Here is a 13,520-nt window from a genome sequence, read left to right as displayed (position 1 = left end):
CAAGAACTGGCTGCTTTGTTAAGTACAGACCAGCCAAAAGCCCACAAAGTAGCCCAAATCTGTCCCTTGGCTCGTTTGTACTTTCAATTAGTAGCCCAATTTGTCTGGAAAACCAGCAGCTGTGACTTACAGCCCAAGTGTCGTGACCGGGCCACTATCCCAGCACTGGGGCTACTGAGCTTGTCTGTGGCTCCCAATATCCCTCTGTGTGACCTTTGACTTCTTCCCAAACTCTTGTCCATCACCAGAGACAGTTGTCACTCACTGGACACTGAGCTGGGGGAGGGGATGCCCTGATTAAGCCTCACTCAGGGAGGAAGCCAGAGAGTGAGAGGAAGCTGTTGAACTGCAGCTACAAACACACAGAGGCCCTAACTGCTCTCACTCTATATTAATAACCTGCTACTGCTCTCACAGGACCATGAAAGGATTCCATGTGCGCGGGGGATTATGGGTAGACAAGTTCTCAGCCTGGGGGAAAGGCACGCACAGACGCGTATGGTTTAGAATGCGCGCGCATGTGCTAGCGTGGGTACGTGCTTCAGAACGTAGTGGCCGCACCGCTCTGTGGGTAATGGCGTATATGACCGAACACGTACTGGGGGCGGGGTTAGTGAAGGAGCCGTGAGTGGTGGAACGCAGAGGGGAGAAGAAAACCCCCTCGTGCTACGGAGCAATGGATCGGTCCGGCCCTGTTCCTGGCCGCCGGTGAGCGAGTTGGGAGGTTGCAATTCGGCGGTTTGGGGGTGCATGTAGGGCTGAGCTGTGTTAAGGTACAAGGTGAGGTGCGTTTATTGTTCTGCTGGAGGAGTGTGAAGCTTCTCCCACCCAAAGGCTGCGCTGCCATTTAGTGTAAGTGTCGCCCCTGAGAGTTGTATTTATTTGGGGATCAGTCAGTCGCACACTCACTTATTATTGGCTCCCTGGACTCTCCACAGAGACAACTTTATTCCTATACAAATGTCCCACAGATCAGCTCCTTCATTTCTCTCACGGACACAAGTAATGGGGAGTAAATATTGTCTCTCTCCTGTGAGTAACCGGCTCTTTATTGTCCTACACTAACAATAACTCACAGCCTCTCAGTACTTCCCCTTTAATTACTCTGCTGCATTTCTATTGGCTGTGCCAGTCAGTGTGACACATACAAGCTGTGAGTGTGCAACACTTTCCTCACACTGGCACCTCTTTACAGCACTTTGCTTTCTGGCACCTCTAATATGGTGCCAATTACCCCCTGGAGTTTATATTCCTTCTCTCTATCCTATTCCTTCTCTATGTTATATTCTATCTCTATATTCTATTCCATCTCTATATTCTATTCCATCTCTATATTCTATTCCTTCTCTATAATCTATTCCTTCTCTATATTCTATTCCTTCTCTATGTTATAGTCCATCTCTATGTTCTATTCCATCTCTATATTCTATTCCTTCTCTATAATCTATTCCATCTCTATATTCTATTCCTTCTCTATAATCTATTCCATCTCTATGTTCTATTCCATCTCTATGTTCTATTCCATCTCTATATTCTATTCCTTCTCTATAATCTATTCCATCTCTATATTCTATTCCTTCTCTATAATCTATTCCATCTCTATGTTCTATTCCATCTCTATGTTCTATTCCATCTCTATATTCTATTCCACCTCTATATTCTATTCCATCTCTATATTCTATTCCATCTCTATATTCTATTCCTTCTCTATAATCTATTCCATCTCTATATTCTATTCCATCTCTATAATCTATTCCATCTCTATAATCTATTCCATCTCTATATTCTATTCCTTCTCTATAATCTATTCCATCTCTATGTTCTATTCCATCTCTATATTCTATTCCATCTCTATATTCTATTCCATCTCTATATTCTATTCCATCTCTATATTCTATTCCATCTCTATATTCTATTCCACCTCTATATTCTATTCCATCTCTATATTCTATTCCATCTCTATATTCTATTCCTTCTCTATAATCTATTCCATCTCTATATTCTATTCCATCTCTATAATCTATTCCATCTCTATAATCTATTCCATCTCTATAATCTATTCCATCTCTATATTCTATTCCATCTCTATATTCTATTCCATCTCTATATTCTATTCCTTCTCTATAATCTATTCCATCTCTATGTTATAGTCCATCTCTATATTCTATTCCATCTCTATATTCTATTCCTTCTCTATAATCTATTCCATCTCTATATTCTATTCCTTCTCTATAATCTATTCCTTCTCTATATTCTATTCCTTGTCGATGTAATAGTCCATCTCTATGTTATATCCCATCTTTATATTCTATTCATTCTCTATGTTCTATTCCTTCTCTATATTCTATTCCTTCTCGCTGTTATATTCCATCTCTCTGTTATATTCCATCTCTATACGTCTAGTCCATCTCTATGTTATAGTCCATCTCTATACATTATTTTCACCTGATGTACCTGGGGGCTCAGTAAGTAGGTACTATTGTCAGTTTTGTCACTAGGTGGGTGCAGGTAAATTGCAGGTAAATTGTTGGACTATAGGCAGCTATCTCTGGGCTCCCCTTACCTAATGTCCTTGTTTTCAACACTGGCTGCCCTGTCCCACCCTGACTCCTGCACCACTAGATGTATATATATATATATATATATATATATATATATATATATACTGTCAGCCTAGGTGTAATGTGTGTGTACTATGAGTGTGTGTAAAGTCACCAGTATGGAAGTCTGTAGTGGCACAAACCTGTTCCCTACACCATGTGGAAATGATGGGCACATGCCAGGAGACCCCTCAGTACCTGAATGTATAATGTCAACTCTAACACTTACTGGAGCACAAATAATGGGCTCAGGCTGTTGCCATGGTTTGGGCCCCTGGTTCCATTGAAAATTTAAAGTGGAAGTTCACCTTTAATTTAACTTTAATATGTTATAGAATGGCCAATTCTAAGCAACTTTTCCATTGGTCTTCATTATTCAAATGTTAGTTTTTTAATTATTTGCCCTTTTCTTCTGACTTTTTCCAGCATTCAAATGACCCCATCTAAAAACAAATGCTCTGTAAGGCTGCAAATTAATTTTTACTTTTTATTACTCATGTTTTTATTCCGGCCTCTCCCATTCATATAACAGTCTCTTATTCAAACCAATGCATGGTTGCTAGGTGAATTTGGACCCTAGCAACTAGATTGCAGAAACTGCACACTGGAGAGCTGCTGAATAAAAAGATAAAAAATAACTCAGAAATTGCAAGTAATACATCACAAGGAGACTCTGGAAGCCAATAGGATTGTCTGTTCAGTCAGTGGTCATTCCCTCCAGACATTTCACTGCATCTCGGAGCCTGGCACTAGATGGCAATGGATGGCTGGTACTTGTGCATTTATTGGGTACAAATTTATCCTCCACTGTTATCTGGTGCCACCAGTAGAGTCTAGGGGGTGAGGGTGCAGCAGTGGAACAAAGGCTTCAGGTACTCTCTGTGGGCACCAGTATATTCACCAGAGGAAGGTGCCAGTGTTACACAGACTGGAAGGAACGGGCGAGGGTGGCACGGGCGAGGATTGTGGGTGCTGTTACCCTATGATCCTGCTGTGTTGAGGTTCAGTTAATAAATTTGGTCTGTAGTGAAACCTTCTTGTGCTTATTGGCCTCGTTGCATAAAGGATCCCTCCGCAGGCACTTCACGGGTTATTATATCTGGTACCTGGCTCAGCGCTGGTGGGGAAGGTGCAGACTGGGGGGACACGATTGTACAAACACATGGGGCAATTGCTGTGATTGGCTCTTCCATTGTGGGCAGGGGAGGGAAATGGTGAACAACACAATCCACAGGATTCTGAGGGGCAGAGTATTGTGATGGTGGTGCAGTGGGGGGTAACTTCATGGACTGGCCAGTTTGATGGTGTCTCTTTGTACTGGCCAAGAGCAAACATGAGGGCACCCTGTTCCCATTGACTGATAAGGGGGAGCCAAGGAGGGAAGAGCACAGAGCTAATGGCATATTTAAGGTACAGCTGCATGTTAGGATTTATGGAGCTGTCTTAATTGTTTCTTCCCCTCTTGCCCCTTACAGTTAATCCTGGCTTGGCTGTCTCTTGCCCCTTACAGTTAATCCTGGCTTGGCTGTCTCTTGCCCCTTACAGTTAATCCTGGCTTGGCTGTCTCTTGCCCCTTACAGTTAATCCTGGCTTGGCTGTCTCTTGCCCCATATAGTTAATCCTGGCTTGGCTGTCTCTTGCCCCTTACAGTTAATCCTGGCTTGGCTGTCTCTTGCCCCTTACAGTTAATCCTGGCTTGGCTGTCTCTTGCCCCATATAGTTAATCCTGGCTTGGCTGTCTCTTGCCCCTTACAGTTAATCCTGGTTTGGCTGTCTCTTGCCCCTTACAGTTAATCCTGGCTTGGCTGTCTCTTGCCCCATACAGTTAATCCAGTCTTGTCTGTCTCTTGCCCCTTACAGTTAATCCTGGCTTGGCTGTCTCTTGCGCTTTACAGTTAATCCTGTTTTGGCTGTCTCTTGCGCTTTACAGTTAATCCTGTTTTGGCTGTCTCTTGCTTACAATGTAATTCTCCTACCGCACACCTGTAGTTCACCAATCCTGCAAGCTGGTGGTGCGTTCCTTCCGTTGACCCGGCCGGGTCCCTTAGCAACCAATGTGTAAAAGAAACGGATCCGCACACACCGATTAATGCAGTCGGGGAATATCCCCTTTTATTCAGCCACTAAACATCAACGTTTTGGGGGGGGAAGCACCCACCTGATGAATCCTGATGAAGGGTGGGTGTTTCCCCCCCGAAACGTTGATGTTTGGTGGCTGAATAAAAGGGGATATTCCCCAACTGCATTAATCGGTGTGTGTGCGGATCCGTTTCTTTTACACATTGGCTGTCTCTTGCCCCTTACAGTTAATCCTGGCTTGGCTGTCTCTTGCCCCTTACAGTTAATCCTGTTTTGGCTGTCTCTTCCCTTTACAGTTAATCTGGCCTTTGTTTTTGTGTTCTTTGTTGCGCTTTAGTTGTGCCTTAGCAAGCTTCTTCTCTAATACCCCCTTAGAGTCTGATGTCAGATGTCTGGCCCCTATAGCTGCACCACCTTTATTCATCTCCTTGTCTCTTACAGACCCTCCAGTTACAGACGGAGCAGCAGAAGTGGCGGAGCCGGAGCCATGGATGAGAGCGCTCTGCACATTAAGGAGGAGCCGTGTGAGATTGGTCAGAGTGAGTTTTTGGTGGAGGAGCAAGAGACCGTAGCTAAGGAAGAGAATGTTAGTGAGGACTGGGGGGCTGAGGCTTTTGCTGGAGAAGAGACAGAGGATTACCCCCAGGACAAGGACAGCTGTGGATTTATTTGCCCAGAATGTGGGAAAACCTTCGAGTCTCAGTTTCTGCTGAGTGTCCATGAGGCAACGCACGTGAGAGAGAGTCATGTGTGTCCAGCCTGTGGCCAGACCTTTGTACAACGCTCCTCTCTTGTGCGCCACCAGACCTTGTACTGCGCGGGCAACTGTCAGCTTTCCACCAGTTCCTCCTCTCCTGCTCTCAGTGTCCCATCCAGTTACAGATGCGGCGTGTGTCATATGGTGCTGCCCGGCCCCAACGAGCTGCGCAGACATCTGGTGAGTCACAAAGGTGCGAGGCGTTACACGTGCAAAGAGTGCAACCGCACATTCAGCTGTAACTACTTCCTGGTGCATCACCAGAAGACTCACTCCCGGGAGCACCCGTTTGTCTGTCCCCAGTGCAACAAGAGCTTCAGCTGCAGCTCCGTCCTGTACCGACACCAGCGCTTGCACATGGGGGTGCAGCCGTACAAGTGTGAGCTGTGTGTCAAACGCTTCTCCCAGAAGAGCAGTCTCATCACTCACATGAGAACTCACACGGGAGAGCGCCCGTATTCCTGTCAGCTCTGCGGGAAAAGTTTCTCTACCAACTCCGCTCTGATCCGGCACCAACAAAGGCACCAGCAGGGAAAGCTGCACACACGTGAGTGGATTCTCCCTCCCTCTCTGCTGTGCTCTATGTATGTATCTCCCTCTCTCCTCTCCCTCTCTGCTGTGCTCTATGTATCTCTCTCTCTCTCTCTCTCTCTCTCTCTCTCTCTCTCTCTCTCTCTCTCTCTCTTCCGCTCTGTCTCCCCCTCTAATTCTCTTTCTCCACACTCTACTACTCTCTCTCTCTTCTGTATCTTCTCTCTTTCTCTCTACTTCTCACTATCTATCCCCTTCTCTACTTCTCTCTTTCCCATTCTGTCTCCTCCTCTAATTCTCTCTCCTCCACTCTACTTCTCTCCCTCTCTGCTTCTCTCTCTTCTCTCCCTCTCTGCCGTGCTCTATGTATGTATGTATGTATGTATGTATCTCTTCTCTCCCCCCCTCTATTTCTCCTCTCTCTCTCTCTCTCTCTCTGTCTGTCTGTCTGTCTGTCTGTCTGTCTGTCTGTCTGTCTGTCTGTCTGTCTGTCTGTCTGTCTGTGTCTCTGTCTGTGTCTCTGTCTCTGTCTGTCTCTGTCTCTGTCTCTGTCTCTGTCTCTGTCTCTGTCTCTCTCTCTCTCTCTCTCTCTCTGTCTCTCACTGTCTCTCTCTCTGTCGCCCCACTCTACTTCTCTCTCTCCTCTGTATCTTCTCTTTCTCCCTGCTTCTCTCTTTCTATCCCTTTCTCTAATTCTCTCTTTGCCTCTCTCCACTCTCCTCATCCTATAATTCACTCTCCACTCTACTGCTTCTCTCTCCCTCTCTCTACTTCACTCTGTCTCCCCTCTATAATTCTGTCTCTCCTCTGCTTCTCTCTGTTTTGGGCTATGTGTAATGTGCCTCTCTTTTCTCAGCTCTAGAGAATCAGGAGAATGAAGCCAATGACAAGGACGGGAAATGGAAACTGCCCAAAATCCTACTGAGAAAAGCAGCCGATGGCTTCTCCTTTACCGCTGTGGGGGACAGGAAGTGGGTGGAACAGCAGATGGATTGTGGGAGGATACAAGGAAAACTGGTGATGGAAATGCACATTGATGATGAGAAGGTGGATATAAAGAAAGACTATGGTAAGGGGGGGCAATATTTAACTCTTTGGATTATAGTCGTGAGAACTGCTTACACTACGATAGATAGAGCTCCCAAAATGTGGTTTGTGAGCCTGGCATCCTAAGTCTCGGCTGTATTCATAGGGAGCTGGCACTTTACTTCCCTTAGACAGTACAGTATGAGGGTATAGCTTATTGTGTGCCCAGAACATTCCTTCTCTGTATATTTGTATTTATACATATGGGAGGAGGAGGTGCCATATTGATTCCCTTAGACAGTACAGTATGAGGGTATAGCTTATTGTGTGCCCAGAACATTCCTTCTCTGTATATTTGTATTTATACATATGGGAGGAGGAGGTGCCATATTGATTCCCTTAGACAGTACAGTATGAGGGTATAGCTTATTGTGTGCCCAGAACATTCCTTCTCTGTATATTTGTATTTATACATATGGGAGGAGGAGGTGCCATATTGATTCCCTTAGACAGTACAGTATGAGGGTATAGCTTATTGTGTGCCCAGAACATTCCCTCTCTGTATATTTGTATTAATACATATGGGAGGAGGAGGTGACATATTGATTCCCTTAGACAGTACAGTATGAGGGTATAGCTTATTGTGTGCCCAGAACATTCCTTCTCTGTATTTTTGTATTTATACATATGGGAGGAGGGAGGTGCCATATTGATTCCCTTAGACAGTACAGTATGAGGGTATAGCTTATTGTGTGCCCAGAACATTCCTTCTCTGTATATTTGTATTTATACATATGGGAGGAGGGAGGTGCCATATTGATTCCCTTAGACAGTACAGTATGAGGGTATAGCTTATTGTGTGCCCAGAACATTCCTTCTCTGTATATTTGTATTTATACATATGGGAGGAGGGAGGTGCCATATTGATTCCCTTAGACAGTACAGTATGAGGGTTGAGGTTTCGCTGGTGACACTGTGTTTATTTGTTTGTGCAGATGAAGTTCCAGGAGGAGAATGCCGTTTCCTGACACGGAGTCCAGTTAAAGTAGAGAACAGTGAGGGGCACAGCACTGGTAGCCCACAGCACAGTTCAGAAGCCCCCATGCCACAGAGGACACACCCTAGAGACAGGCCTTTTATTTGCAGGGGCTGTGGTAAAAGCTTTGGCCACCAGTCTTCACTTATAAGGCACCGCCGGTCCCACTGCAGCCGCAAGCAAATGAAATGCATGAGTGCTGATGTGAGTGGAAGCCTGGACCAGTCCCTTTATAAATGTGGGGTGTGCAGTGCAGCCTTCACAGACAGAGCGCAGCTGAAGAGACACCTGAGCAGCCACAGTGGGGAGCTGCTATACTGGTGCAAGGACTGCGGGCGCAGGTTTAACTCCAACTACTTCCTGGTCCGGCACCAGAGGATCCACACTGGCGATAAACCCTTCCAGTGCCAGGTTTGTCAGAGAGCTTTCTCCCAGAAGACCACCCTAGTGATTCACCTGAGATCTCACACCGGGGAGCGTCCTTACCTGTGTCAAGTCTGCGGCAAGGGCTTCTGCTCTCGCTCAGCATTGGTCCGCCATCATCACAGTGAGAAGGACAAGGAGAGAGGTGAGTGCCCAGTGCTACATATGTGGAGTTACCCCATTCCAGTACAGAAGGGGGGCTGCCAGGCAAGCTCTGGGCTCTTCATAATATCACGGTAAGCTCATTAAGGGGGTTCTCTTCAAACAATGTAGCGTTCATTTTCAATTCTTATATTCACGTCGACTAGTGGATTTGAGTCAGCATTCGGCCACTAGGAGACGGCATATTCCGCAAGACTGTAACCTTTGGAATATGGTATTGCTGCAAAGTCTCCAGGCATCAGGGAAACCAGCACTCTGCATTTTTATTCCTTCCTTCTATATAAGAGCTTTTGGGTTTAAATCTAGTCCTTCCTAATCCTAGTTCCTTGGTTGCTTATCAATCCTTCTAAGCTATTTTCAAATCCGCCAAACCTCTGTGTTAGCTGCTGTTAAAGAGTCCTGCAGCGGTATCCCCGTAAAATACCCGTAAAAACCTGCAGTACCCTGCGGGTTGCGGGTAGAAGTTCCGGGTGCATTTATAGACGCGGTTCTCAATAGCTATTTTTACTCCTTTTTTCTGATCACGGCTATTTCCGATGATGTCACTTCCGGTTTACAATGACAGCACTTCCTGATTCTTGATGGTCGCGGGTCCTGGTTGGGATAATATACTTGCAGGTCCAAGCGGGTAAGAATTGCAGGTTGCGGGTACGGGTTCCAAAAAATGGACCCGCGCAGGACTCTAGCTGCTGTTCAGTAGTGTTGTCACCTTCTGGAATTAGTGTGTGCCCTTCATTTGCATAATAAAATCACCAGCAGGGGACAAGTTAATCTCATGATACTTCTAGTGGAGGAGTTTACTAAAACAAGGCATTCTGGGTAGAATACTCAAGGCAATGATACAATCTGAGCATGCGCCTGAAAGTTGCATGTTATGGTTATGGTTTATAGTCACAGTATGGCCTCCCTCAGTGAAAGAACCCATTTGACAAAGTAAGGGTTTTTTTTAAAGCCTGCAGGTTTTTTCAAAAAACTATATATGTAGTTTGATTAAACGTGTTTAGCTTGTACTGGTCAGATTGTTAATATGTGTTTGATTTTGGCTGTGATAGGTGCCCTTGAAAGAATAAGTAAACCTCGAAAATGACTCTAGATTGTGTCCAAAATAACATTCCTCCTGCATTAAAGAGGTGGTTCACCTTTAAGTTAACTTTTGGAATGTTAATGGAATGTAATATGGCCAATTCTAAGCAACGTTTCAATTGGTCTTCATTGTTCTTTATAGTTTTTGAATTATTTGCCTTCTTTTGACTATTTACAACTTTCAAATCGGAGTCACAGTCCCCATCTAAAAACAAATGCTCTGTAAAGCTTCACATTTATTGCTTCTGATACTTTTGATTGCTCGTCTTTCTTTTTGGGTCCTCTCCTATTCATATTCCAGTCTCTTATTCAAATGAGTGCATGGTGTAGTGCAAGTGAAGTTCATTTGCTTGATTATTTGTTAGGGTGACAGGTCCCCTTTAGCTTGGGTTAAATCCATGGATATTATGCTTGTCCAGGAAATCATCTAAGTCCTTAAAAGCATATGTTCTTGTTGCTGTTAATGCTCCATGGCAGCTAATGTGGTGGCACACTGAGATACCCTATAATGTGGCACGTCCCTTACAGGTGGGCAGCAGAAGAAGTTGAAGGCATCTCGGAGGAGGAAGGAGGTGCAGAAGCCCAGGGGTGGAGCTAAACAGAAGAAGTTATCGAGCGTGGATAAGGAGAGCATGCGTAAGGTAGTGATACATGATGAGGATTTTGAGATCATTCACACTCCTGCACCAAAAGGAAGCGGGAGGAGCTCCGTGGCGTGTCCTGACTGCGGCAAGACGTTCAAATCCCAGACGCATTTAACGATCCACAGTCGCATGCACACGGGGGAGAGGCCCTTCTCCTGTGCCTGTGGCAAAAGCTTCGGCCACCGCTCAACTCTCATTCGGCACAGAAACTTCCACTGTAATGTTAAGTCCGACATGGTTATCCCGACCCATGCGGCCACTCCCACCCAGCGCATTTATAAATGCGGCATCTGTCACTCCAACTTCCCCAGCACCGGTGAGCTGAAGAAGCACTTGGGCAGTCACACAGGGGAGCAGCGCTACACATGCACCGACTGCGGCCGCACCTTTAATGGGAACTTTTATCTGGTGCGTCACCAGCGGACCCACACCGGGGAGCGTCCCTTTGTCTGCCACCGCTGCAACAAAAGCTTCAAGTGCAGCTCCGTACTGTACCGGCACCAGCGCACACACTATGGGGAGATGCCCTTTAAATGCGAGGCATGCGGCAAGGGCTTCTCTCAAAAGACCAGTCTGATTATTCACCAGAGGACTCACACCGGAGAGCGGCCATACCTGTGCCACATCTGTGACCGGAGCTTCTGCTCTAGCGCTGCCCTCTCCCGACATGTGCAAAGTCACTTATTTGATGGAATCACCTCAGGTGAGTGTTACCTGCACAGGAATCTATACGCCTGTCACACTGTGCTAGCTTTCCAGCAGGTACCCCCACAGCCTGTCAGTAAGGAGTTAATGCCCCCAAAGAATCAGGCTAGAGGTAAAGTACATTATCCATAGAGCTGCTGAATGAGACTATATAGATACAGGAGCTGTATAAATCCTTCCCTCTAGCTTGTCCCCTGAAATTCGATGTGCTCCTGCAGTGCTGGGGTTATCCGTGCCATTTAGTTTTTTTGTCCTATATGTGTCTGCCATATTTAATAGTAGCAAGCAGAAAGAAACTCCTGTAGAACTACATGGGCGACTTCGGTGCGTTTTCGGCAGATCAGATGCAATGCGCCAAATCGGATGGGATGTAAAATAAGGTAAGAAATACAAATTTCAGATCTTGTCGCAGTGTTCATCCGACAGTTGTGTCCGTTGAACACTGCAATACCATCCGACATTGCTATTGCTTACCTTATTCTCCGTCGCATCCGATTTGACGCCTGTGTTTTGGCGCAGCGTGTCTGATCCGCCGAAAAAACGCACCAAAGCCTGTGTAGTTCTACCCTCACCCTACAAGCTTAAGTTCCATTGGTCACACTGTGCTGTTAGTGTGCTCTTTCTCTTGCTCAGTGTTTTCTTCTGCTGCAATCAGATGCTGCATATTTAGTCTGTTAGTGGAATGGCCAGTACTTTTGTGTTGTGTAATAAGAGCACAAACCTGTAATTACCCCACTAACTGCCCCTGGCTACAGAGCTGCACATGTACAATACACAGGTCACATTGTCCCATTCTCTCTCTTTACTACAGTGCAGAGTGTTGTGGAGCAGCACCCAGAAGAGGCTGATTTTACAAACGGCTCTGTAGGAGAGGAGGCGGGTGAGGCTGGAGAGGAGGCGGGTGAGGCTGGAGAGGTCGGGGATCCGTCTAAAGATGAGGACTTTTGGGAGGGCAGTGACCAGTCCCTTGATTCTCTGAAAGACAAAGGCAGCGAGACGGATTTCCATAACGGAGCCGAGGGCAGTTGGACAGATCCTGCTCCAGAGATAGAGAAAAGCAATGAGGATCTACAGATTATTGAAGTGCCGGAGAATGAGGCAGGGGGGTTTATCTGCCCCGAATGTGGCAAATTCTTTAACTCCCAGTCTCTTCTCCGTCAGCACCAGAGAGTTCACAGTGCAGCCCCGAGCCATTTCATGTGCCCGCACTGTGGCAAAGCCTTCATCCAAAGCTCCTCTCTGGAGCGTCACATGAGTTCCTACTGTAAACTGCGTCCCGTGCTGGGTCCAAGAGAAGCCATCAAGGTCATTCCGGCCGTTCAGCCAATGAACAAGTGCGGCATCTGTGATGTCACGTTCCCAAGCCGCAATGAGCTGAGGAAACATCTGGCTGGCCACACGGGCAACGAGCCGTACACATGCAAAGACTGCGGCCGCACATTCAGCTGCAACTACTTCCTGGTGCGACACCAGCGGGCCCACACAGGCGAGCGCCCCTTTATCTGCCCCCAGTGCAACAAGAGCTTCAGATGTAGTTCCGTCCTGTACCGGCACCAGCGCTCACATTCCGGGGAGCTGCCGTTTAAATGTGAGGTGTGTGACAAGGGCTTTGGGCAGAAGAGCACCCTCATCATCCACCTGCGGACTCACACGGGAGAGCGACCCTACCCCTGCCCCCACTGCGGCCGCTGTTTCTGCTCCAGTTCTGCTCTGGCCCGACACGAGCAAACTCACAAGAAGAACATAGATGTTAAAAACTTGGCCTGATAGGATGGAATGTCCAGTGGCGATTGCAAGCTCTGTGGGACAGGGGCTTGTTGCTCCTGAGTGATGATAAACAGGAGACTGTCATGAAATAATTAACTTTTTTTATATGCCATTTCCTTTCTTACAAAGTCACGCTCTTACTTTGTGTCACACCAGAGGCTCAGAATTCATATCTACACTTTAAAGGATACGTAAACCTTTAAAATAAATGCATGGAAAACTGATGGGGTGCTATTCTAAGCACTTTTGCAATGTATATTTTAATTCCAAGATATAATTAAGGGATACATGTACTGTTAATATGAATGAATTTTGTTACAACAGCGCCACCTGCTGGTCAGTTTCCCACCAGTCTGACCAGCAAGTAGTCAAGGAAGTTGTCAGGAGAAAGAAAGAGGCTGATGTTCTTCTGCTTAGGAATAAAATTAGAAACCTTTCTCACATCTTTCCTAAGCAGAAGAACATCAGCCTCTTTCTTTCTCCTGACAACTTCCTTGACTACTTGCTGGTCAGACTGGTGGGAAACTGACCAGCAGGTGGCGCTGTTGTAACAAAATTCATTCCTATTAACAGTACATGTATCCCTTAATATCTTGGAATAAAAACCAAAATAAATAATGAATGTACATTACGAAATAGCGTAGAATAGCCCCCTCATCAATTTTACATTCACTTATTTTAAAGGTTTACGTATCCTTTAAATATTC

General features: G+C 46.0%; 1 protein-coding gene across 5 annotated transcripts; it reads left to right on the top strand.

Annotated features, from left to right (window-relative positions):
* Window positions 1-544: 544 nt before the first annotated feature.
* Window positions 545-13,118, top strand: znf674.S (zinc finger protein 674 S homeolog). Of its 5 annotated transcripts, none has more exons than XM_018250489.2 (6): window positions 545-708; window positions 5,121-5,983; window positions 6,824-7,036; window positions 7,989-8,597; window positions 10,226-11,044; window positions 11,858-13,118. In XM_018250489.2, exons 1-6 carry the CDS (start codon window positions 677-679, stop codon window positions 12,811-12,813), a joined length of 3,492 nt encoding a protein of 1,163 aa, XP_018105978.1. In that variant the 5' UTR covers window positions 545-676; the 3' UTR covers window positions 12,814-13,118. The 5 variants fall into 5 exon arrangements, with proteins under 5 accessions (XP_018105978.1, XP_018105983.1, XP_018105980.1 ...); XM_018250494.2 differs by having other exon boundaries at window positions 571-773; XM_018250491.2 differs by having other exon boundaries at window positions 571-780.
* The last annotated feature ends 402 nt before the right edge of the window (window positions 13,119-13,520 follow it).

The sequence above is a fragment of the Xenopus laevis genome, chromosome 2S (genome assembly GCF_017654675.1).
Source record: "Xenopus laevis strain J_2021 chromosome 2S, Xenopus_laevis_v10.1, whole genome shotgun sequence".
Taxonomy (NCBI): Eukaryota; Metazoa; Chordata; class Amphibia; order Anura; family Pipidae; genus Xenopus; species Xenopus laevis.
This window is presented reverse-complemented; position numbering and strand designations above follow the sequence as displayed.

Excerpts from the sequence above, each read along its gene's own strand:
- znf674.S (XM_018250489.2), top strand. The coding sequence starts at position 677 with ATGGATCGGTCCGGCCCTGTTCCTGGCCGCCG. Across the intron at positions 709-5,120 it reads GGCCCTGTTCCTGGCCGCCG|ACCCTCCAGTTACAGACGGA; the intron begins GTGAGCGAGTTG and ends TGTCTCTTACAG. Across the intron at positions 5,984-6,823 it reads GCAGGGAAAGCTGCACACAC|CTCTAGAGAATCAGGAGAAT; the intron begins GTGAGTGGATTC and ends CTCTTTTCTCAG.